The 25,997-nt window shown below is 48.8% G+C and overlaps 1 protein-coding gene across 1 annotated transcript in view; it reads right to left on the reverse strand.

Moving 5' to 3' along the window:
• Positions 1-1,047: 1,047 nt before the first annotated feature.
• The window catches only part of ITGB5 (integrin subunit beta 5), a 64,238-nt gene continuing 39,288 nt past the window's right edge, over positions 1,048-25,997 (reverse strand). The window contains exons 11-15 of the mRNA XM_055812680.1: positions 7,939-8,161; positions 7,134-7,237; positions 3,525-3,641; positions 2,193-2,359; positions 1,048-1,636 (exon numbers count right to left, since the gene is read on the reverse strand). Coding sequence (XP_055668655.1) covers positions 1,541-1,636; positions 2,193-2,359; positions 3,525-3,641; positions 7,134-7,237; positions 7,939-8,161 — 707 coding nt within the window. The 3' untranslated portion in view covers positions 1,048-1,540. The remainder of the gene's footprint in view (positions 1,637-2,192; positions 2,360-3,524; positions 3,642-7,133; positions 7,238-7,938; positions 8,162-25,997) is intronic.

The raw sequence follows: 25,997 nt of genomic DNA on the forward strand, positions 1-25,997 counted from the left end.
CCACTTGTTACACTCCTAAAAATCCCCGTTTGGTGGTATTTGTAGTATGGTCTGCTGCATTTCTTCAGTACTGCTGGTAGGAGGAGGGGGGACCATAAAGTTCTTGATGGAGAGCTGTTTATATTGAGCAAATAAGAGTTTCTGTTTATAAAGGCAAAACCAAATATATAAAAATAAATCCGGAAGGATGGGCCCATGGCCCTTTTCCAATGAGAAGAGCAAGTCAAAACAATAAACACCATTTGTTTTTGCTTTTCCCTGGCAAGCTTCCTTCAGCTGACTATTGCATGATCTGTTCAGGGCGAAGAGACAAGCAAAAAAGAAGAAAAAAAAAAATGGGAAAAAAAAAAAAAGCAGCAGGCAGTAGCAATTGCTCTGGCTTCTTTCTCCAGCTGGCGCTGCAGCCCCGCTGCAGTCTGTGTGGGTTTAAAGCTGCAGCTGTCCCCAGCTCCAGAGGAAAACAATGGGGCTGGGGGAACAGTCTGGGGGGGGAACCCAACAAAACCGAAGTAAAATGTATGTTGTGAAGCAACAACACGGGGGTTTATCCAGCTCCCTTCCCAGCCAAAAGCTCAGGACTCCCCTGCTTGTCCAGCCGGGCTCTGCTGGACCCCACAGCAATAGTCCTCCGGTAAAAGCAGCAGAGGTCTGGCTGTGCTGCTGCGCGCTCCCAGCTGCCCTCCTGCAGGCAGGATCCACCCGGGCCGGACGCCTACTTGCACACCCCAAGGAATGGGTGTTTGATTTATTTTCCTCAGCCTCAACTCCCACTTCCCTTGGGCTCCTACCAGTTTCCCGTCTGTTTAACACTGCTGGCATGGAGCAGGAGCTCCCTGTGGCACTCCCCGCCCTGGGTCAACACCAAGGTATTAAATCAACATACCTTCTGCGCAGGCACTGCGGCTCCAGCTCCTATTTTTATAGCCATGCTTTGACCGATAAGGCTCCATTAATAAATCAATCAGGCAGCACCACTGTTGCTTGCAGGAGCAAGCCCCGGTTTTGGTGAGGGGCTCAACAAGGAAACAATGAACTCTACTCACAGCATCATATATGCACAATAGTTTTATTTTGTTTTTTATATAAAAAAATTCCTAAAGACTGCAGAACTCTTGTATCCTAATTTCTTACACAAATGCTTCCAACGCCCTCTTCTTATTAAACTAATTCCCCCCTAACAACTTGCGATGGTGTGGGTTCCCCTGATTCTTGACCTAGTCCCCCTTTCTAATGGGATATGTCTAAAGCTGCAGTATGGCACTTGGTTGACTTAGTTGGCAGGTTTAATATATCCAGAAAGCTGGGGTACGGAGTCGCACACGGCTCAGAGTCCATCAGCACGGGTGGGGAGCCTGCCTTTGTGTCCATGCCTCCAGAATGAACCAGACTTTTCTCCTTACTGTGCAAATAAAAGGCTTTGGTCATCGACCAGTCCTGTCGTAAAGGATTCTCACCCCTGAAGAGGATCCCATCTTCAAGTGGGGAGGCAGCATGTACAGTCAAGCAATTGTCCACAGCAGTCTCAGGCACTGAGACCCCCTCAGTCAACAGTACCGTTGTAAGACTTGTTGAGCTTGTTGAACGTGAACTCTACGTTATGCGTGGAAATAGGCTTTCGGTAGAGAGGATTGGATGCCTTTGGAGAAATGAGCAGAGACAAAGAACAAACGTCAGGAACAAAGTCCATGTCATGGTGAAAAAGTGTATAAACTCCCCTTCCCGTGCCAATTAATTTGGAGATACTGCTACACTTGGCTTTGACTGAAATGTGCATTCAGATCCAAAGCAGTGGTGTTTGTCCATCAGGACAAACTGCAGGCACAGGTGATGCCCTCAAATGCTGAGCAACCCCACCTAAAGCATCCTGGAAGGTCCCCCTCATAGACCTGACCAATCTGTCTGCCACCACAGTGAGGGCTTGGTCCCCACTCCCCTACCTCCTTCAGCCCTCCCGCACTGCTGGGAAACACAAAGGCTGGGTATAATTTTGGTATTGTAACTTGCCAAGGGGAAGGGCAGTGTGATGCGCCAAACCCTGGAGCCCTGCCACGAGATACTGCAGGGCACAGGCAACCACATCCCTCACACCTGCCACCCTTCTCCATCACTACAGAGCTGTTTACTGCTGGCCCATCCCAATAACTGCTCCCCTCCCCCCGCCCCCATCAGCAGCACCCTTGCCCTGGGCTCACCATTTCATATCTGGCCCGGGAACGTTCACTCTGGAATCGGTCGAACTCCCGTCTGTCATGAATGGTGACAAGCAGCTTCCAGAGCGCCAGCAGGATGATGCCGATCAGCACCACACTGCCGATCACTGCCAGCACGATCGTCACAGCGCTGGGGGCTGAGCTGCATGCTGGTAACAATGGGGAAAAAGTAATTAGCTATGATGTGAGTGTATCCCAGATCAGGATACCAGGACATAAAGACCTGGACCACAGCCACTGAGCAAGTGACCTCAGGGCAGTGCTAGCAGCAGTGACTAAATTAAAAAAAGCAACAGTCCTCTCTGAAGCCAAAGGGGTTTTTTCTATTAAATAAATTCCTGGCTAGAGGCAGGTCAAAGGCAAAGGTCTCATGGACGTCACTGGAGCCAGGATATCACGTAGCGCTTGAGGGGAAGAGCAGTGCTGCAGTGCCACCATCCAACAGTGACGCTGGCTTTAATGCAGGTGACCCATGTAGGACACAGAGGGTTAAGGTGCCTCTGGCAAAAGCCACCTCAGCTTCTGGCCCACATGGAGACAGGTGATCACTAGGCACTTTAAATAAGTATATTAACTGTTGGCTAACCAACTGGTCTTTCAATTAAGTGCAAGCTGCAGCACAAATAAAACAGAACATGCAATATCTCAGACTTTCCCATACCGGCCTGTGCCTTGGAGGACCAGAGCAGATTGCGAGAAGCTACTGTTGAGTGCTCGCCAGCTTGTCCTACAACACCATGTGGGGTTTTCTGTGAGAAACTGCATTGCACGTGGTTAAAATAATGCTGAGAAGCACAGCTGTCTGAAACGGCCTGGAGAGGGGAGCAAGGGCACACAACCCTTACACCGCCTGGACCAGAGCTAGCTCCTTGGCAATGCAGAAATCCATAGGTGATGTGGGCTTTCCTAACATCCTGACCTAACCAACAGCAGCACCAGGTGTTCTCTTCTGATATTTTGCTCCCAGTGGCTGTATCTCCAAATCAGTACGGCATGCTTTTTGCTACATAAATAGGCTGGATTTAATTTCAGCATCCCAAGCTGGCAGAAATCTCTGCAGCCACTTGCTAGCAATGCTGGTGGCTCAGGTGCATGTTTCACTCTGAATCCTTTTTTACTAAGTTGGGAGCATTTGGGGCTGGGATACAGCACTGTAAACCACTTTGTTTTAAATCATCTTGGTTCATCTGCTCATGCATGCCCTCATACAGGCAGTGGAGCCAGCCTTTCTGCAACCCACCAGGCTCCCCAGCAGCCTGTCACCTCTCCTGAGGCAGCCTGTGCTATTAAAAGGAAACCCAAGGGAGAGCCAACCTGGCTCTTTGAGGACGGTGAGGTTGGATTTCCCACTGGCAAGCTCTGAGTAGGTGAACTTCATGACGCAGTTGTTCACTGGGTAGGCGCAGAGGATCGTGTTGGGGTCATCCGTTTCTGAAACGAGATACAGAGTCGCAGAGTTTTATTTTGGTTTTTTTATATTTTAAAAATTCCTAAAGATTGCAGAACTTCTGTATCCCAATTTCTTACAGAAATGCTTCCAACGCCCTCTTCTTATTAAGCTAATTCCCCCCTAACAACTTGCAATGGTGTGTGTTCCCCTGATTTTGAACTAGTCACCCTTTCTAACGGGGTGTGCCTAAAGCTGCAATATGGCACTTGGTTGAATTAGTTGACAGGTTTCATATTAGGAATTAGCACAATTCTCCTCTGCAAGCTGAACAGACCTTCCCACTGGCAGCTGGGAGTGGAGGAACGGGGAGCAAGCCTGGAAAGCGGCACAGTTTGATCACGATCCCTGCAAATTGTAACCGAGCAGTGTCCAGACTTACTGCTGGAGAAAACGTGGCACTCGGCAAACGCTGCATGGCAAACACACAACCTCACACATACACACATTCTTCCTTCACACAAGTCTGCTTTGGCAATAAATGCCATTTTCTTCTTATTTTGTTAAATTTCTTGAAGAGTGGAAGCTGAGGAGAGAGCAAGAGGCAGAGACTCAGCCTGTGAGGACAGGGGCAGGGCCAGCAGCAGCAGCGGCCCACGGCTGGCTCCTGCTCCAGCTGTACCGAGCAGCTCCAGCTCCGGAAACAGCTGAGAAGTTTGTTTTTAAAGAATGAGATAGGAGAGGAAAATGGGAGAGGAGGGGGAAGGGAGGAGTTGGCTGGGGAGGAGGCTGCGGAGATGGGGGAGTTGCAAGAAATGAGACTACTTGATTCTCACGGCCATCCGGGTGCTGTTTGTTTGCCTGTTCTACACACCGTGCTCTGGTCACTATTAGAGGCTTCCTGGGGAAGGCTGCTTCACAAAAGCAATGGAAAAGTTTCAGCAAAGCCATCATCTGGGGTTTGCAGCTCTAGCTTTCAGGGGTGATTTCAGCAGAGCCACTGCCCTGCATGGTGCAGCCTTGGAGTGTCCCTGCTGCAGAGATGGTGCCTGGAGCGAGATGGGGCAACACCTCCGGCCATGCCAGGTAGCTCTGCAGGAGCACATCTCTGCGGGCCTGCTGGGGCTCAGAGTTTCAAGGGAGGGGAAGGGATCTGGGCATCTGGCAAAGATATGACCTTGGCTTAGGCACCTGGAAAATGCTTCCCCCAGCTCTCCTCCTCACTTGTATGTGTGCCTGTCATGCTGAAAAATGATCGTCTTGATGACCACTGCTATTCCAGCCCCTTATCTCTCTCTTGTCTGTTTGTCTTTCATTTCAGTGCCTTTGACCTGCTTTCAGCAGAAAGATTAACACTCTCCATTTCAACAGCTCTGAGCCCAGATACAACTGCCCCTCTGGTGAGTCCTGACAGGGTTCCTGGTGTGGACAAACCTCAGCTGTTCCTACCTTGGGACAAAAAAACCTGCTCTACCTGCAAGTGGTATCAAAGGCAGGGCTAGAGAAGTGCTGGTTGTTACAAACCAAAATACTAATTAGATTAATATAGATAAAACTTCCATGTTTCTTGACTAATGCCCTTCTGACTTTAGCAGCAAATCTTAGCTCCTCCAAGCCCAGCTGCTCTCATTCCTGTCCTTGCACCATTATTAGAGTCATTATAGTCTTGATAGTAATGATCTCTGTTGGTCTTTACTAGGTTTCAGAGACCAGATGTCCACAGTGAGGTGTGATGGCCCCATGGACCTTTCAGGTCCACTGACGTGTGCTGTTGGCAGGTTCTGCTCAGCACTGGACATGTCATGCTTTTCTCATGTTGAAAGCTCGTCTCTGGAACCATCAGGAGTGGAAATGTAATATTGCAGAAGTGAAGGAGATCCTGCAGAGTACAATTCAAGTCATAGAAGCTTCCCAAAAAGCATAATTCTGTCTCATGAATCCAACGACAGGTGCCTCTGCTCTACAAAGCTTTGGCTGCTTCATACCCAGTGCCAAAAGGCACTTGGGATCTTCCAGGGTATGCTCATTGTAACTCAGTACTTAAGAAGGTCCCATCCTTCACTGCCAGGAGAATGCAGACCTATGCCTTCTGTGACAAATACCAGCGTTTGGCCTCAGCAGGGACTGTTAACAAGTGCTGCATAACACAAAAGCACTTGAGGACCAGGAGTTGCCCGAGTCTGCCTGTGAAGAAGTCTGTAGTCTCCAAGGACTTTCACTAGGAATATTTTGTTTTACCCTTTCCTTTAGCAGCACAGATCTCCAAGCTGCAGAGTGACCTGAGCTCCCAAGAGCTCAGCATCCCCCATAACCTGACAACAGCATTTCAACAGAAGAATAAGCATAATTCCCAAAAAAGGTCTTAAGACAGAAATCTAGCTGTGGTTCTTTCTGAAAACCATGCAAGGGCTTGGAAAACCCCAGCCCAGCCTCACCTCCCTGGGTGCAGTGAGCACAAAAGCTGGCTTTGGCATGGCACAACACCCAGGCAGAAGAGTGCTGCTTTAGTACCTGGTATTTGCTGGCTCCTAAGAAACACAGGCCAACCAGGCACCAGAAAGGAACTTGGTGTGGCTTGGAAGTGCCTTGTAACCTCTCACAGTGTGCCGTTGTAGGTGCAGTCCCTGCTAAACTGCAGGGAGGATGGAGAGAACGAGAGCAAGGCTCCCAAAGGGAAAAGCAGGGAACCCCACTGGTGGTAATTTAAAAGCTAGACACTGGATGTGAGAAGAGTCAATGGGAAAAACGTTGCCTGCAGACAGTTTGGCAGGAAGGGAGAGAAAGGGTGAGCAAGGTAGAGCACTTCTATAAACTATGGGGAGAGGAGGAAATGTCAGATGTGGACAGTAACTTATCCCTGCTTGATCTCCATCCCTCCCCCCAAGCAGTATTGCTAAGGCCAAGGTCATGATTGCAATTAAAGCTGTCATAAGTTTGGAACCCCTCTGCTACCCTAAATAACAACCAGGGACTCCCAGAATGGAGCTTCAAAAGAAAGGAAGAAAGTCATCTGCTGAAGGACACACATGTGGGGTGACCTCCAGAAGAGGATACAAAGGGCAGGAGAGGGGCTTGCCGGGGGGACTGCTAGCAGTAAGTTTCGCTAAAGCAGAACTCATCATCTCCAGAACAGCTTTGCTTTCTTCTTCTTCCTTTGCTCACTTCTTCCAAGATGAATTCTCAGAAGATTAGAGAATGCCTTTTTGGGTGATATGTTGTCATTTTGCACTCTCTCACAGCTCATCATCTACTGTCTCATCTGATCTCATCCCGCTCTTTGCTCCTTGCATTGGCAGTAGTGGATAGCTGTGGTAAGAAGTTACTTAAAATCAAAGGGATTTTTTACTTCAGCACAGCTTACAACCCAGACAGAGGGTCACACATACCACATATACACTCTACATACACACATACATTTCTAAATACCAGGTGTTCCCTAAGGCTTTCTTTACAGATATGTCTTGGTCTGGTTAAGAGGAGTTCAACACCACAGTCACTGGCTCCCACCGTGCGCAGTCCTGCTGCTGCTTACTTACCGAGAACATCCACCGTGGTGATGATCTCATCCTTGCAGTGCTTTTGGCAGGTTTGGTTATCAGCCAGTCTTCCTGAGTTAAACAGCTTGCATTCAATGCAGTCCCTGCAGAAAGACACATGGAGGGGAAGATTAAGCACCCATCAGAAACCACGTGAACACAGAGATTCACCCCTCGGAAAGGGACTCCCTGGGTGTTGGGCTGGAGGCTGCACATCAGCACCACAAGGAAAGAGCAACTTCAGGGCCAAGCATCTTCATCTGAAGGATGGATTTATTCTAGCAGTGGATTCAATGAAGGTGCAGAACAGCTGGCAGGTTTGGGGTCCATTTGCCCTTTGGATGTCAGGAGCTGCACATCAGCTACTGCAAAATCCATCCTGCCTGAGATCAGGGCAGACAGCATTGCTGTTCCATGCCAGACTGAGGCTGACGCCGAGGGCGCCTCCACAGCTGCGAGTCAGGCAGTCATCCCCATCCTCCCCTCCTCTGCAGCTTGTAGCTCTCTGGGCCCAGATGTTTGCAGCTCAGGCTGCAGCAGAACTGAGGTTGCCAGGCTTTCCTGCAGCACAGGATAGTGCTGGAAACCAACAGGGACACGAAACTCCAAACCTCCATGAGGACTTGGGCAGCAACACTTGTCGCTCCTCTACCTAGGATACTCTTATGTAGCTTATCGTGGGCTCTGAGCAGTGTAGGCTTGCCTGGGGCTAATCACCCCTGTCCTTAGCTGAAAAGTCTCCCAGGAACCAAAGAGCTGCCCTTCCCACCAGTGAGAAGCCCCTCCTGAACCCCTCCGTGAGTACCTTTTAGTGCTACAGACACCTGGGCAGGTGGGACACTTCTCACACGTCTCTCCAAAAGCCCCCGGCTCGGTGCACTGACACTTCCCACAGATGCAGGTGCCCCTGCCGCTGCACATCTGCCCATCACTGGAAACACAGCTGTCTGTCTCGGTGGAGCAGTTGCAGTTGTCCCCGATGTAACCGGCATGGCACTTGCACTCCCCGCAGTGACATTCTCCATGGCCTGAGAGGAGAGCAGGGAGGAGGTGTCAGCAGCATCCTGGGCCACCGCCCGGCACTGTGGCTGCCCCTGCACAGGGGGGACGAGCAGCCCAGCAGGAAAAGCTGCCAGAGAGACCTTACTTGGCAGAGTAACAAAGAGATGGCAATGGAAAACACCTAAATATCAAATTAGTATCTATATTTAGCAGCAAAAAATACCAGTTTACAGCTCCCCCAACTTCCCTCTACAGTCACTCAAGACAAATGGGCACCTCTCCCTTCCTAGGTGGGACCAGGTGGCCAGAACAGGGGCAAAAACTGCCCTTGGGAGGTACTAACAGTGATGGTGACCATGGGGAGAACAGGGCAGTTCCCCTTGGGCAGACACAGCCTGCAGCTGGGCAAGGTGACTTTCACCCCAGGTCCACGCCAGGAATAACCACCTACCAACCACTGTAGCGCCCAAACACCATTAGCTGGCTGAGACCACATGCTCCATCCAGGCGTCAAACTTGTTACCCTCTTATTTTCCTCTTTCTGGATGAGGGTTCCCAAGCATCCCCCTGTTTTCAAGGTACCCTTTCAGACCCTCCTGGCGCACCCCCATTCAGCGCTTGACAACAGCAAAGAGAACAGCCGAGAGCACATTTCAGCAGCGTGCTGCCACACGCCTTGCTTACCGCAGAGTGAATATTCCCCACGCCTGCCTCCTGGTGCCCACCCCTGCGCACCTGGGCCTTGCACGGCACTGCGCCTCCCACCCCTGCAGAAGATGAGCAGCATCTCTGTCATTCACACCCCGGTGCTTCCTAAGCATTGCTTGGCTTCACTTGTGTGCCCACCCGAAGGCTGTGGCTGTGCTAGGAGGGCCATGGCTAGTCTAGTACCGTGATTTCCACTGCCACTACAGTACCAGAAGTATTCAGGCTGATGAAGGGTCTCTGGCAGCAGCATTTTGAAATGTGCTTCTCCAACCAGATGTGTCCATCTCAGAGGCATGGCACTGGGTGGACAAATACTTCAGGGCACCAGAGGATGTGGCAGTTGATGTGATCTCGCTGCTAAGCCCATGAACCAGACAAGGAGGCAGCACAGCCGGACTGCGACCAGTTTTCTGCTCAGTCTTGCTACAGCATCAGATTTTCCTGGCAGAGCTGCTGCACCATAGCGGGTGGCCCAAGCCTAGCCTTCTCCAGGCCACACCACTCAACAAGGAGTATTCCCCTCCACACTTCCCTGCCCACTGTGGACCCTGAGCTCTGGAGATCAGTATTACTGTGAGCCCTCAAAACGGTGTAAAAGAGGGGGATCCTGTGAGAGCTTCCACGTTTACTGGGCTGGCTGGAGTTTTGTATGAATTAGTCTCTTATTTCTCTGTCTGCATCGAGAGATATGAAGATGGGAATGGAACAGTGCTTCCTTGCTGGTTTTGAACCCAGGGTTTAGAAGCAAAAAGCCTAGCAGGTCAACCATTTCATAAGGTCTTTCTACCCTTCTTTACTAATAGTTTTGCTTAAGAAGTACTCCCCAAAACCTTAAAATGCCTTCACAAATTATTAAATTAATAAGCACCATCTCCTGTGTCCAAGCGAGACCTCTACATTCCAGCCAGTACCAGGAAGGTTGCTGGGACCAGCTGAACCTCCCCCCAGGGGCAGCTCGCAGCAGAGATGGATGAAGAACCCGATCCAGTGAGGGCACTCCTTTACTGAAGTAAAGCCATGGGGTTTAGCCATGGGCTGAGAAAGTCAACAGACTTTAAGGCTTTCATTGATGGTAAGTGGAGTGGCTGGCTGCTGGGCATCTGATTTCACAAAGGCATCCATCAGCTTGCTGGAAATACTGCTTGAATTCCTCCTTGGTCAGTCCCTAGGAGAAGGGATGCCTTTGAAGATATAGTTTATAGAGCTGAGGGATTTGTATCTGAGGCTCATCAGCAACCTAATTACAGCTCAGCTTTCCCACTGGAAACAGCCTCAAGCACCTCAGACGAGATAAATTACATACACGCTCCTTTCATCGGCACAAAACTACTGATCTCCATGCCTCTCCCACCACTCCAAAATTACCAGAGAGGCTGTGGATTGTCAAGCTATATTCCTTGCCAAAAGTCATGGCAGCACCTTCTGTTTTACTAGGCATCTTCTAAGTCCCAGCACATCACAAGTTGCCCCCCTTCAGCCTCTTTTGCATTCCCACCATTTGCTTTGGATCCAGCCTGCAAACTCAAACATTACTAGACAGAGGAGATTATGTTTACAAGATCTCTAGAGGTGACCTCCTTCCCTGCCTACATCTGATGGAGACTAAAAATCCCTTGCTCTGTTTGCCTTCATGACGACAGCCTCGCCCTTTCCCCAGGCAGGTTTAGTTGGCCCCTTCCCTTCAAAGCTGATTTTGAGCCCATGGACACAAGCAAATCAAATAGAGTGGCTGGCTTATATTCACAATTAATACAGGCAATCAGGTTCTCACACACAGCAAGTTTCGTGCCTCCCTGGTAATGCATGTGTCCAAATCAGCTGTAAATCATCGTTTTCTTAAACAGGCACTATTTCAAGGAATCCAAAGCAGCCGGCATTAGGAATTCATGTAAATATTCTCATGCCTGAATTTAAGCTGTGAGGGTGAATGGAAGAAAGCCAACTGCATTCATACTGCCCCATGGTCCCGATCTGGGTGGGAGTCACTCCCTGCTCTTGGGCAGAGGGGTAGAGCCCCTGTATCATCAACCTTACCTCATCCTCCTAGGACACTACAGAGCCCAGCACGAGATGTGAATCCACTGGAGATCTGTCCCTGGACCATAAAATGGTTCAGTTTTTAAAACAGTCAGTGCCAGGCCAGTATAGCAGGCTAGAAAGACTGACATCCCTTCCAGCCCCCGGCAGGCTGGGGATGGAGCCTGGAATTACTGTCCCAGGGAAGGGAAACAGCTATTTCCAAACAATTCATCCTATTAAACCACCGCAACTGGAAGACTTAAGGAACAGCATCTTAAAGCAAGCAGTTGTAGTTATTAAAGGGGATGAAGAGAAAGCCCTTGTACATGAGGATGACTAAGTATGGGGTGTGAGCTTAAAATGTTGAAATGTGTTTTCTGCCTTAGCCACACTGGCTCAACATTACAAGCCACTGGCTGAAACTCATCATGGGGAATGTGTCAAGAGTGGGAATTTCCATGCTGACCTTTAACAGCAAAGATCTTCACTGCCTGGATCAGCTTGAAAGAGTGGCCACTCCTGCAAGCACCATGAGCTCCACTTCTGGTGCTCTCCATCCATCTCCCACACAGCATGAAGACTGGAGAAATGCCGTAAGCGGGATACATTTATTTCTCAATGAGTCACCCGACTTCTCAACATCCACCTGGAGCACTGGAGATCGGAATCCACTCCGTCCTCTTGCTCAGGACACAGCCTGAGAGGAGCCCTGAGGCAATGTGGCAGCAAGTCTTTTGGTGATGGTGACCCAGAGCTGAGGCTTGCAACACACAGAGTGCTACCTGGTATTTGTGTATTTTGCAGCAAAATGTGCTGCATGTTTCCAGTCACAGCTATCCTATGGTCACACGCAGTGCTGATGGGGTTAAGCAGTCCCTATGTCATGTAAGACCATGCCTGCAGTAAGCCTTCCACCACTATGGGGATGATGAACCTAGTTTTACTTCCCAGTTTCATTTCCAAGATGAGAACGTGTACTCAGTGAGAGTGTATTTTGAGACATCTCTGCACCAGAAGAAATCTCATGGTGCAGGACATTACCCTGGACTTTAATGCCCTCAAACTCTTTGAGTTTGCATGTTCTCTATTCAAGCTGGTTTGTGAAGCCAAAAGACATTAATTATGTTCTCCAAACATAACAAGAGATGTTTTCTTCTGTTCTCACCCTTGAAATAAGACGAGCTTAGATGTTTAAAAGATCCAGATCAAACTGGGAAATGAAATGCTCCCTCCGAATCTGATAACATACTTTCCAGCCGTCTCTTGATTGTTGGAGGGGCTAACACAAAACACATGTCAAGGAGGCTGCAGAAACACGCTGGGAGGGTGTAGCAGAGGAAAGCGATGCTTCTGTGGGGGGAGAGCAGTTCCCAGACTAAACCTGTACTAGACTGGGATCCAGCAGGGCAGGAGCCACGGGTGCACCACTGCTTGTAGGCACCCTCTTCCCAAGAAGGCCACCAAGACGAACCGAGACCTGCAGCCCAGCCAGCCTCTCCATCTCTCTCCCTGCCCTGAAATACATTCCCATCCCACTGCCGTGCCCTGGCTGGGCTGCACGTCTCATGTCACTCAGGCAGCTTTTGGCAGGACAACCAACTGTCCTCGTTTCACCCCAGCCACCTCTGCCTCTCCCCCTGGCTCGACTGCCCGCCGGGATGACAGCCGCACACCCGATCCCCTCTGCCCTCACCCCAGCACCGCGCAAACCTGGCTGGGCAGCCTGGCACCGGCGCTGTGTGCCGTGGGTCCGGTCCCTGCGTGGGGCTGTTGCCGGTGAGCAGGAATCAGGATAGCAGCTTCTGGCAGAACCCTCCAGCCTCTGACTCTGATTTCATCCCGGGTTTCCTGACAGCAGGCTGCAAAGGGGGACCCTGCAGTGGCCAAGTGTGTGGTGGGACAGCTTGTGTGCCCTCTGGGATAACTATTTGCCTTGTAGGAATTGCCCCAACCACCACTGCACCAAGAGGTCTGAAAAGCAACGTGCTAAAAGCTCTGTCACTAGGTCTTTTAATAGAACGTAATTTTGCTAAAACCCACTGCTTCTGGTGACCACAAAATTACAGAAAAGCACCAGCTTTCTTTTGCAAGAAATAAAAAATGACCCCAGTTTTTACGGAGGGTGAGACAGGGTTTGAAAACAAGCTTCTCCAACACTCATTTTTTTTCCCCACCTTCTAGAAAATTAAATTGATATGCCTACCATACAAAAAAAAAAAAAAAATCCTGATGATTTTTAAGCCAGGTTCTCTGTTTCTGAGCACTTGGGAGGGGAAAGGTCATACTGCATTTTCTTCCTATTAAATCACGCCACTTATTTTTGTGCCTCCGTGCTCACATCCAGGCTTTGGGTCAGGACCTTCAAAATGCTATGCTTTTGTGATTTTCGGTTACTTGAACAACTAGTTTGAAAAAACCCACTGAAACGCCACAGGAAAACCAATTAAGAGAAATAAGTTATGGCAAGAAATTTCCAGATTCCCTGGTGCCATCCCTTTAATGAGCCCTGGCTGCTGTGCCCATCACCCGGAGTCCCAACACAGAAACCACACGTTGTTTGTACTCCCTAGGGGTGGATGCACCAAAAACATCTGCTTACGAGAGAAGAAGTCAAACCTGACCAACACAGAGCACTGCCTGAGTGTTGGTTTTGTACCAGACCAGCCAATCTCCCAGCTAAAGTGCTCAACGCCTGCAGGAGAGGCTCCATGAATGGCACATATTGAGTGGGAGGAGGAAGGGCAGCAGAGGCTTTGAACACTTGGAAAATACAGACCTTTCCATTTGGGAAAGGGCTATGGTAAGACACAGTGCCTGCTTAGGCAAATAAATCATTGACTTCCCCACTAATCGCTTTCCATGACTCAAAGCAGCCGCCACTGCACATCAAGAGGCCAGGCAAGGCGAGGCAGCCTGCCCGCGGCACCGTCCTGCTGCCAGATGGTCAGCACCGGTGGGAAGTCAGGGAACGCTCATGAAATTTTAAATACTGGGGATGGGCTTAGGACCCCTTGCCTGCGGACACTAGTCTGTCAGGGAAACAAGGGTGGCAGGTTGGCAGGAGCAACCCCAACTTCTGGAGCCTATGGAGCATAACAACCTCCTTGTGAAAAGGAGCTTACCATATAAACACAGACACACAAACGTCAAAGGTCCAGTGTTTCTGTGTAAACTGAAATGCACTCACTGACCACCTCCAGTCACTCCAGAGGAGAGCCTGCCCACACTCACTGATCCACAACGCAATACTGAAACAACAAAACAGACGCTAAAAGGCTTGCGATAAGCAAATAGTGCTTTTCTGTACATTATTTACACCAGACACCATGGGTCTGTACATCTTCCCACTGCATTAATTTCAAAGGTTATTTATATTCTGAAGCACATGGGTTTGGCCAAGAATTGACAAGGCTTTAAATAAGCCTTTATTTCAATAATAGTGCTGCTTGAGTTCACCAGTCATCAAAAATACCATCACAAATGCAGACTAATGAAACCAAAGTTGAAGGAATAAACACACACCTGAGCTGCTGATTCAGCCTTGGGTACCACAAGCCCCACCACCAGCTCCACATTACTGCCAGCATCCCCCACGTTGCAGCACTGTCATTACAAAAAAAACCCTCAGCCCCCCAATTTCTCACTCACTTGGGACCTTCTGGGTTAAATAAGCACTGGGCAGGGAAAACAGGGCTTTGGAAACTGCTGTCTCATGAAGGCAGCTGAAAGCAATCCAGGGCAGGCGGATTTCCTGCAGCAGCTCTGGCCAGCCTTTCCTCATTTTCCTTCTCTCTGCTGCAGAAGGGGAGCTGAAATGCAATCACAAGATACTGCTGATGATCCACCAGAAAGCCAAGACGGGCAGTGAGGACTCATTTCCTGAAGGAGATCTAAAGCTGCATTTCTTAAAATAAAGCCTTACTTTTTTTTTTTTTTTTTTTTTTTAAAGTAAGCTCAGCACTTCACAAATCTCTTGACTTTTGCTTATGTTAGTGCCTCAGCCGAGCCTGCCACACGTGGCCCTTTGGATGGAGACCCAGAGCTGGGAATTGGAGCTTTTAGGTTCTGCTGCTGACTCTGCTACTGATGCAGGGAGCGATACAGGGTGAGGGCTGCTGCCAGATGCTCCCAGAGATGCAGCACTTCAACCCAAGCAGGGGAAACTGGGATGAATGTGCTGGTTCCCTTAAAGCTGTGGGTCCAAATATCATCCCACCAAACTGGGCACATGCTCATCCTTGTCTTTGTCATCCCTTAAGCACCTGACATGGAAGGCACTGCAGAAACTGCTAATAATTTGTACTATTCTGTAAGCCAGAGAGGAAGGTAGGGGTGTACGGGGGTATGAATCTTCTGGGTTTTCTCCCTCTTGTGTTTCTCTCCAATCCTGTAACTCAAAAAAGTCTCTGTGCCACTGCCCTTTTCTATCAACTTCCATCCCTTCTCATACAGGCATTTATTGGGTGTGAGGGTTTACTGGGTCTGCCATGGAACGCACCAGTGCCTGTTCTACCACAGTGCTCCTCTCTCCAGCCAGCTCTCTGCCCCCCTAACAGATGAGACCTGCTCACAAAACTCCCTCGATGCAGCTCTCCCTGTTTGCTTCCTTTGTCCCCACAAAGCCTGACAAAGAAAACTGCTTGACGAAAACTGGTTTCCATTTGGCTCTCCCAACCCTGTCCAGATACCACCAACACCCATGGGTCCAGGACCAGGAGCTTCTCCCCTACTTACGTACTTCTTGGCCCATCTTTTTGCCTAGGTCTGCTTATACAACTCTACATTTAGCCTCCAACTTTTGTCACCGTGAAGACTCTGGAAGATTTAGAAATATGAGGTGACATATGGTGAGCATGCAGTTAGATGAAATGCAGATGAAAGGCTTGAGAAAAGCTATAGTATTGCAACCCTTCCACTGATGTGTGGTGCCTCCAGGAAGGATGAACTTCATCCTCCTGCTCTGGTGCCTGAGCAGGCTCCTACCACCCAAAAAACCTCCAGATTTTTCCTTAAAATAAAACTTGGCTGCAAAACAAAGCTGCATGATCCCAAATGCTTGAACTCCAGGGGCAAATTCTACAGTTTATCCTTCAAATGAAAAGCAGTGTAATTCCCACCCTGTTGAAGCCCAAGTGGGCTAAATGTCCTTTCAGCTGGACCTTGTTAAGAGGATTGGGCTCTGGAGCAGAGAGAGATTCTTTCTTTGCAAAATCCATGCTGTGGGAGCCTTGCCCAGTTCTGTGTTTTGATGCAAACACATAATCTGGTGCAAGTTCACCAAAGGTCCATGGTTTTGGAACAGATTCCTCCCTTCCCAAGGAAGCTGAAAGAAGTCAGAATCTCATTCAAAGTAAGACAAAAAAAAAAAAAAAAAAAAAAGAGAGAGAGAGAGAAAGAAAGAATGAGCCCACAGCCTGTGCTATACTTCCCTTTCAGCTCAAGTATTTAAATTCAATTTTTCAATCCAAACTAAGCAAAAATCCCAAGTTGTCAGTGCATGTCAACAAGAAATACAGAAACCCAGAATTTCACTCACCTGCCAGTCTGAGGCTTTCATCTGCCTCTAAACCCCAAATACAGCATTCAGTTCCAAATGTTTATTTCTGTTAATTACTATCATCAGAAGGACCAAATGCAAATGCCAAACTCAGTGAGACGCTGGCCATAAAGGCAGAGCATTTAAGAGAGTTTGTTCTAAGACCATCTTCTCTCATAGGGGAGCAAGTAGGCAATGAGCTGTGTTTTCAAAGTTCATCTTGCTTTTATTTTGGAGCTTTCTACTTTTCTCAGATATGGGGTTCCCAGCTGTGGGAGGGGGTGGCTGCAGCTGGACGGGGGGGGTTGGGTACATGCATGCACCATCAGATGACACCTCCAGCTGCAACCCACATGCTGTGCCTCTTTAAGAGCGGAGACCCACAGACAGAGCTCTGGCTCCCATAAATGTTGAAGACGTCACTTCTTTATTCTTGAATTCTGCCCTGGCATTTAATGCCTCATTAGCATGCATTAATGCTTGCAAAAGGTCCGCTCAAGGACAAGGAGAAACCCCAGTGAAAAGAGGCAGGAACAGCAGCGCTCTGTGTGGGTTGGTCCTCCAAGGAGCTGCTGCCAGATTTGGGGAGAGCTGCAAGACTTTGACAGCAATGAGGGCCCAGGCAGGGGGAAGGGAGGGGTAAGAAAGGGCAGCCTTGCTCCTTCGTGCCAGAAATGGAAACTCTGGCGAAGCAGTACGCGATATGCTGGGGAAAGAAAGTCCAACTCAATTGCTGTTTCAGTGTGAACAACCAACACAAACCCTCAGCGTGAGCAAGGTAGGGCAGGCAGGGTATACCTGCTGCCAGAAAAACAAAGGATGATGAAGAATAAACACAGCACTGAGCAGAAACAGGAATGGAAGTATCATTTGTGTTCCCATGAGAAATCCATGCAAAGATCATAAAATATCTCAAGTTGGAAGGGACCCATAAAGCTCATCTAGTCCAACTCCCAGATAATCAATTAATATTAACAGGCAAAGATGTAACGGTAATGCCTGGTGGTATAATACCTAACACTGAATTCGTTTATTGTGAAAGAAAACCGGAGGAGCCCACACATCAAACACAGAGCATTCTTGCTAAGAACCATCCACCTGCACTGAAACACAACCACCTCTGACCTGAAACACAGCAGCTGCGCTGGGGGACATGGGAGGTTGTTAGCAGAGCAATCAGAGGAGGAACCAGGCATTTTTACATGCTGCAGCTACAAGCACTGGCCAAGCTTTCACAGGTCACGGCCAGCGGGCAAGGGTCACCCTGTGCCATTTGCCCTAGCCCAGCAGCCATTTGAACCCCTTGGGATCTTCAGCCTTTTGAATGGTCACGGAGCAGGACGGGGAGGCGCACGCTCTCAGCAGAGGGGAGCAGCACATGTCTCAGGATTAAATTGGAAAGAGAACAGAAACCACTGTTAAAGGGGAAAAGATAAATTCAGAGAAGAAGCAGAAGAGAGAGATTGGGGAAGGATGGAAATTATGCCAATCCAGGGGGAAGTGGCTGGGAGGTTTCAGGAGCCTCCCAAGAACCAGAGATACAAAGAAATACACGCACTGAGTTACCCCCACTCCTCCAAAAGGCCACCGAAGATTTGCATGCCAGGCAAATAGTGACTTCATGAAGATCAAATTTGGGATGCAGACACATCCCACCCAGCTCTCAGCCCCTCTCTGCACTGGGGCTATCAGCCACAGCTCTTGGAGATGAGCACACCCAGAACCACATGGGACACGATGATGAATTTGGTAGCTTAAGACAGAGAGACCTCAAAGCCACCTGCAAGGAGTGAAGGAGCTGTCGGGAGTGAGAAGCTGGCTGCAGAGACTCCAGCGAGACAGCATTAAGGACAGGTCTCTTCCGAGACGGTGGTTTATGGAGTGCCTGTCTCTCTTGGCTTAGGGCTGCCAAGAGGAGGGAACATGTGCCCCAGCCAAAGCCCATCGACGCGACCTAGAAAGCCTGCACTGGCAGAGGGTGTGTTTTAAATAAAAATCCTCCCTGGCTCCTCTGTTACGAAAACCAAGCAATTCATTAACACATGGTGACAGATACCAATGGTCAGCAGTAACACCCCAACAAGGTGCAAGTGCCTCCCTTTCCCTGCCTGGCTCCAGCCCTCCAAAATAATAGTGATAGATGCTCAGGATGCCCTTTGCTTGCAAGGAGAATTGAAACACTGCTGAAGAGGTATGCGAACAACAGCCAGCCACCTTCACAGCTCCTGGGGAGTCTCCACCCTTTCAAATTATCTGGGAGCCAGGGGCTGAGCATCCCTGCTTCCCATCATAGAAGGTGCCACCCCAGCGTAGGGTACAATGCAAGCATGAGGCACTGTGGGCTGACTACAGCAAGTAAGAACCTCCAGTACACATCCCGGTGGTTTCTCATCCTCTTCACATTGTGTAAAGAGCAGAGAATTTCTCAATTACGTTCCCCATTAAAGGCTGAGAGGTTTCAAGTGTTTGCTTTCAGAGCTCACAGCCCCCAAGCCAAGCACTACCAGACCCAGCTTTTTGGGAAGGCACCATGGGAAGCAGTCCGGGATGATCCCAGCTCCTGTCACCGTAGTGAGACCTGAAAGCCAGCATCCTACGTGTGACAGCAGCAGAAGGCTCCTCCACAGTTCCTTCCCTGCCTGTGGAAACATTTTCCAAATCACTGTGTGAGCAATCATGCTCTGCCTCCCCAAAATGTTGCAATGGCACAGCAGATCCCACACTTTATGGAAGGTCAAGCATGAATGCAGGAATATCAACAACTGACATCAGAAAAGTTCTAGTTTAAACAAATGTGTTAGGGAAATAAAAAAGGCAAAAAAAAAAGCTCAAAAAAATAAGAGAGTAATTTTTCCTGATTTGCGGCTCAGCTGTCATTTGTCTGCACAACATCAGATACAGAGCCAAAAAACCCCTGCTTGTCTGCAGGGCAAGAGCAGCATCGGTCTGAGCAGGGTCAAGGCGAATTCAGTTGCCTGACTCCATCACAGCCCCCAGCCCTGCCTGCCCCAGCTGACCTGGACATTACATAGCATTAGGCTGACCCACAGGGTGGGAGTAAATGGAGATGACCTAAACCTTACATCTTTTTACACTAATCCACATGATTAAAGTAAGCAGAACATGCCCAGCTTCCCAGTTTAACCCCGAAAAAGGAAGAGGACAGCGGAGGTCCCCATTTGATTTGTTCCTCAGTATATGTTTGCAGTCTATTCTTGTTGCAGCCAAAATGTTTCACAGGTGGAGGGGAGATGTAAGCTGGAGAGGGGATGCCCATCCAGCAGCAACACCAGGCCCAGGCTCTCCCACCTCAGCTCCTCACTGCTATGGGACACAGCAAGTCAGAGGTTTATTTTTTCTTATTGTTCAGGGGGATTCTTTTGTTTTATGCCATGCAAACGTCTCGGGGCAAGGACTTTGGCTGAGCAGTTTCTGCAGGCAATAAAAGCCAAGGCCAAACAGGAATGCAGCAAGGACAAAGGCTTTTTGGAAGCTCTAGGATAAACATGCAGCCTGACTGAGTCTTGACCACATCTTAAAAGTGAGATGTTACTGCAGTGCCATCTCTTCGTTACTTATTCTGGCCATAAGGTCCCCCTGGGCTACACAGTGGCTCAGTAGGCAGGAGACCCCAAGATGCCTGAAACCGGGTTTGCTGGCTGCTAAGAAGGAGCGATGGGCACCCTGTGCCCCACGCAGCATGACAGCACTTACATACCCCTCTGTTTTCTAGCTCAACCTCAGCTGGTTTTTTAGCTCCCTGACCTTCGGTGGGGAAAAAGAGACACAGCAGTCCTATAACCCACCGTAATGGAAAAGGGTTTCAGCTCAGAGAACTTTACTAGGTTCAGCTCACCCCAGAACACCCTCCCCATGCTGTTAGCCCTGACAGCACATGCAGCTGCTGCCTGCCCCCCCCCCGCCAAGCCCCCCACCTGCTGCTAATAACTGGCACCACTAACAAAGTGGTGGTTTGCACCACAAGGTTGCATCATGGTGATGCAAGCTGACACTGCATCCTCTGTCACCAAAATAAGTCTCAGAGATGCTGGTAGACATGTGCTCCCCATCCTCCTCCAGCCTGGGGAGCAGAACAGGATTGACCTAAGGAGCAGCCACCCTAGAGACGGAGCCGCATCTCCTCCATAACTGCATGGCTCACGGCTGCACAAGCACTTAGCAACAACCAAAGGATTATTTTTAACCTCCACATCTCACAAGGTTATTTCATCTCTCCTCTTCAGGTCCTGTTTTGCTAGGCAGTGCTCAGATTCCACCTTTTCAGAGAAACTATATAAAAAGCCCCAAAATCAAAAACCTAAAGATAACAAGACTTGACATGACTTAAAAGAAAACATTGCAGATGTGGTTTTGTCTCCGTTCCCTATTCTCTTTTCTGCCGCAGGCAACCCTCTTCCCTTCTGGCTACAGCTACATTTGCTTTAATGCCACCACCGCCTTGGCACGGGCACAGGCAGTGGGCACAAGCAAGCTCCTCTTCCTTCCCAAACCACGCTCAACCCATCAGCTGCACCTCAGAAGTTAATAAATCAAATACTACCCATTTCTTTCTTAACAGCAACTTCTGGTAAAAGCTTACCCACTAGGCATTTAGAGAATTAAGGCAAGAAAAAAAAGGGTTAAATCTGGATCACCTTTATTCCCACACCTGAGCTTTCAGATACACACCAGCATCCTCTGTCCAGGCACTACCACTGGGTAGGTGACAAATAACTACAAAAGTAAGGGTGGAAAAAAGTAGGTTTCCATAAGATATGTCCATGGGCACAATGATTTGTAACAGACCCAACCAGAAACCCCAGGGTGAGGATACCAGTGGTGCCATCAAACTGGAGCGCTGCTTTCAATGCACAGGGCCCTATTGCACAAAACTAGGAACTGCCACGCTGGCACCAGAGCCATCACCCCCATCGTCCCCACAGACCTCCCGAAAACACAGTGCCACTGAGCACCGCTACGGCGCCTGGGACAGGGAACGCCAAAACCAAATTGCAGAAACAGGAGTGAGATTTCTAATTTGAGGTTGTTAAACAGAAAAGCCTTACCTCACTGGGCCCTAGTACAGGCTAAAACCTCACAGTGCTTCCCCATTTCACAAAACCAAGAAAGGGAAGTGTTCAGAAATAAATACTGGGGACTTGTGTGTCCTTAGCAGTTTTTGAAGTGGTTTCTGCAGTTGTCCTGGAGTTGTGCTGCATGTAGCTTAGCTGTTCTGTGCGAAATAAGCCACAGACTTTCAATGAGCTGTCACTTCTTAAATCCCGTTTCAGAAGCAATTCTGGCACTTGCACGTATTTGCAAATGTGACACCCAATGCCTTATTGCTGACCCAAGCTTTTCATGTCACTAGAAGCCCTGTACCGGCAAGCGAGACCAGACTCCCAGCTCCTACGCACCGAGGCATCGCCATCTCACTGTGCTTTAGCCAGCCATGACCTTTAGTCATCTCTAACCGATAAAGACACTTGCAGATGCTTAAGAGCTAGAGAGAAGTTGCAGGGCTTGATTTACAATTGCAAAGCATTTATAAATCTGATTTATTATCTAATTCTAAAAACACGAAGAGAAACCACAAAAGACCTGATCCCACAAAACTGCACTACCAGCAGTGGCTGTGTTGCTCAGGCAGTGTGGACTTTCAAGACGAGATCCTTTCTGTTTTAGGGGGTGAAACAGCTTGCAGCATGGCAAGTGCTCTTTACTTACACCTCAGTAGCAATGCTCCCGTGCACAGCCACAGTCCTGGGCTGAAAGCACACAAACAACACCCACACAGGGAGTCAAGTAACAGCAGTGATGGTTAAGGGGGAATTTGCCTAGAAACACCAAAATAAAGATGATGTTGTACTACTCTGCATCTCCCCCTTCCAAGGAAAAAATAGGTCTGCAACACTGGAGCTAATGAAGCTTGGCCTCTGGCGAGCCAGTCTCTCTTCATTAGAGGCAAATGCGTGATGCCCTCACCGGGGCCTCTTCTCCCTCTTGCCACCTAGTTTTATGGGACCTTCAGGAATGCAATTAGTGCCGAGATGTTTCCTCCTTTGTCAAACTGCCTGGCAGACAGCCAAGGGGTTCAAAAGCTGCTGGGCTGTGCAGCCAGCTGCCCCTTCCCGACCCCAGCTGCAGGCAGGAGGGCTCTCTCCCCCTCTCCCACAGCCACCTGCATTTCAGAGTAGAGGACAGAGAGATGCACCAAAGGCTTCAATGTAAGAGGGCAATTTCTCCGTCCAGAGAAAAACTAGGAATGAAGCATTCAGTGGTTTGGGAAGTGACTGCCTGGTTTATTGGAGCACAACGCTGTGGATAACTCAGTTGCATCTCTTTTGGAGCAACAGAACACTTCAGCAAACTATACTGGATGGCCCTTCCAGAAGCTGGATTAACGGTTTGAAACAGCTACTCCGGAGCTGTTACATTGGACTTGGGGAGCAGCAGAACAAACGCCACTTAGTGACTAAGTGGCATCGACTAGGGATTGGATGCAATCTGAATCAACATTTACGACATGTTATAAATGACTCCTTTCCCCACTCTTCTCACAGATGCAGAAGGCACACAACCTCCCACTAACTGGAATGAAATTCTTGCTTCTCCTTTAGATGATCTCCCACTCAAAATCTGCTACTCCGCTTCATGGGGGGGCTACAAAAGGACAGAAGCTGTAAACAATACCATCTGCAGTCATCTCTCAAACGCTGACAAAGTGAGGTGCCAATATTTATAAATGGACACAGGACTGAAAACAGTTTTGATGGCCAAAGGACTGAATACCGAGAGAGAAGAAGCTCAAAGTTCATTTCAGACTATTTCAACCCCGCTGTAGCTTCCACCAGGAATATGAGATGCCAGAGCACAATCTGCCACCTGGCCTTATGTCATGGCAGTGGCTTGATGGGGACAGCTTCACTTCAGATCAGCAGGGCCACATACATGCAGAATAGTTTGGACATGAGGACTTTTACTTCTCAGCCTGGAAAACTGCTTTGCTCCTCATGCTTCCCCAAACCCCAGGCTCTGTTGGACTGGCTGCTTTCCCACCTGCTCTATCCAGCATGGGCACTCAGAGGTTCATGATACCATCCTGTTCAACAGCTTGGGCAGCCATAAATGCATTTAATGGGGGACATCAGAGCCCATGAGCTAAAAATGAGGTTGGGTTCCTTTGGGGTGAAAACGCTGTTCAAAATGCAATCATCAGAAATGCACAGTGAGAGGCAGTAAGTGCCTTCTACACTACCAGAAGATTCAAACAGTATAAATAAAGCCCTTGAAAACAGTGATGAGTTCCCCTCAGGGGTCCAAGCCAAGCAACTCCCAAGCACAATCTGCAGCAAAACAACAGCTCCCTACACTCTGCTTTACTGGTTTCTGCATTTCCTAAAACCTGTTGGTCTCCCCTCATAGTGGGATTCAGCCTGTGAGTGGTGGGCACTCAGATGCTGAGGCCTTTCAGAGACAGATATTGTGTCCAGAAGACATAGGGAGGGCAGAGTGTCATTATTCCTCCTTGCAGGAGCAAAAGCAGCAACTGGATCCTGCACGATCACCCCAGAGGTCATCCTGCACCCAAGGCATGACCCAAACTCCCCTGGCCACCAAGTCTACCCATTCTGGTGGACTGAAATGTTCAGTGCTGAGCTAAACACATGGTCTTTTCCAAGAAGGTCCCCATTGTAAGGAAAAAAAGAGCACATGTCTGCTGGAAGCCACCATAGGAGAACTGTTTGCTAGGCGCAGCTTTGGGCACAGCACTGCTGTGCGAGCTCAGGCGCATTTGGTAGGCTGGTGAAGGCAAAAACTTCTTGGGCTGACAAAAACACCTCAACATGTTATGTCAGTGGCAGAATGCTTGCTACATCCCAGATTTAGCACTGTAACTGCTGGAACTAAAAAAAAAAAAAAAAAAAAGTCAACAAACCAACAGCAATAGAAATACCAGGAAGCATACGGAGAATCACCCCACCTCACACAGCCAAGCCAGATTCCATCCCACCCCCGGAGCAAAGAGCCAACCCTTTGTTTTATTTCATAGCTATAAAAAGGACTTTTAAATGACTTCAAAAACTCTGGCAAATCCCAAACCAGCTCTGCTGCCCTTCCCAGCACCAGAAGTCCTCCACAGGGACAGAAGAAAGCAGGTGCAACAGAAGACATACAACTTGCTTGCCTATGGAGCAGCAGGGCTCTGGCTCTGCTGATGAAAAGGAAATTTGAGCAAATGGGTGTCCTTCTCTTGCAGTACTAATCACTACACCAGTAACTTCCAGCCTCTCTTTATGTCATCACTGCTCTGCTTGCTATCAAATTACTCCTTTTGGGTGGGATGATGTTAACAGAGCAATATGGACATATGGAGAACCCCCAGACAGCACTGCTCTTAATTACTTCACACCTGAGTTTACGTCTTCCCTCATCTACTTTCCAAAACCTTTTTCCTGCTTGCCCACCCCTCTTTCCACTCCTGCACCAGCAGGGAGAGCCCCAGACCGGGAGGGCTGGGCCAGTCACTGCGGGATGTGGTACTGGCTTTTCTCACTGCTGTGCTGCGGGGAGCCCCAGGGCAGTGCCAAAACCCAAGGTATCGCCTGCCCCATCCTCAGCAGTGCCGACACATCGCTAGCCTGGCTGCAGGAAAATGAGCACAAACATCCCCTACCCACCTAACAACGCCCCAAAGAGCCAGAAACTTGCAACCAAAAGGTGCTCCATCACTTACTGCCCAGCTCAGAAACATGCAGGGCAAGATTAACAGCAGGGAAAAACTCCACCACTTCCCTGGAGGAAATGTGATCAAATAGCTATTTTTCCAAGCTTACACTTGTTTTGGAAATTTTGTCCAAGATTTTCAGTTAAGGAAATATTTTACTTGCTTGAAAGCAGACAAATTTTAAAGAATCACCTTTTGCTCAGCTCCAACTGAGGGAATTATGTCCAAGGGCTAATCGAGGCAATTACGTGCAAGGTAAATTATGTGAGCTTGAACTGACAAAGAATTAAAGCTACTTTAGCATGCACAGCTAAATAACTCCTCTACTTTTGTTTAAGGAAAGCTGACTGGCTACATCTTTCCCAGTGAATGACTTGTTTTCCCAATGGGCAGAAAGACCTATATTTAAAATACCTTTAGGAATCTTTAACACAGATTTTCTTTAATAAGTAATAGACTGAAACACAACCTCTCCTTTCACCTGCGCTGCACCAGGGGATCACTTCGAATGGTTCATCTTTAAAAAAAGGATTGTTTCTGCCTATGCAGGGAAGGGTGGCACATCCAGAAGAAATCCAACGAAAAAGCTTCAGAGGACTGAAGGCTGTGCCGGCTTACTCTTTCCTAGGGATATACTTCAGTGTGCAAGAAATGTGCATAGCTATGTCAAAATAACACCACCAAAAGCCAAGACCCCACTCACCTCCATGGGACCTGGGCAGAGGACGAGCCTGCAAGAAGAGCGCCTTTCACCCTAATGCTGGAGACTCAGTTCTGATGGGGATAATGCACGTTTTGCTCATTAGCATGGATGCACTTAAACCTCTCCCTCCTTTTTTCCATAAGGAAAAGAAGGAAAGGGCAGATCCCT

This window comes from Falco peregrinus, chromosome 8 (assembly GCF_023634155.1).
Source record: "Falco peregrinus isolate bFalPer1 chromosome 8, bFalPer1.pri, whole genome shotgun sequence".
Taxonomy (NCBI): Eukaryota; Metazoa; Chordata; class Aves; order Falconiformes; family Falconidae; genus Falco; species Falco peregrinus.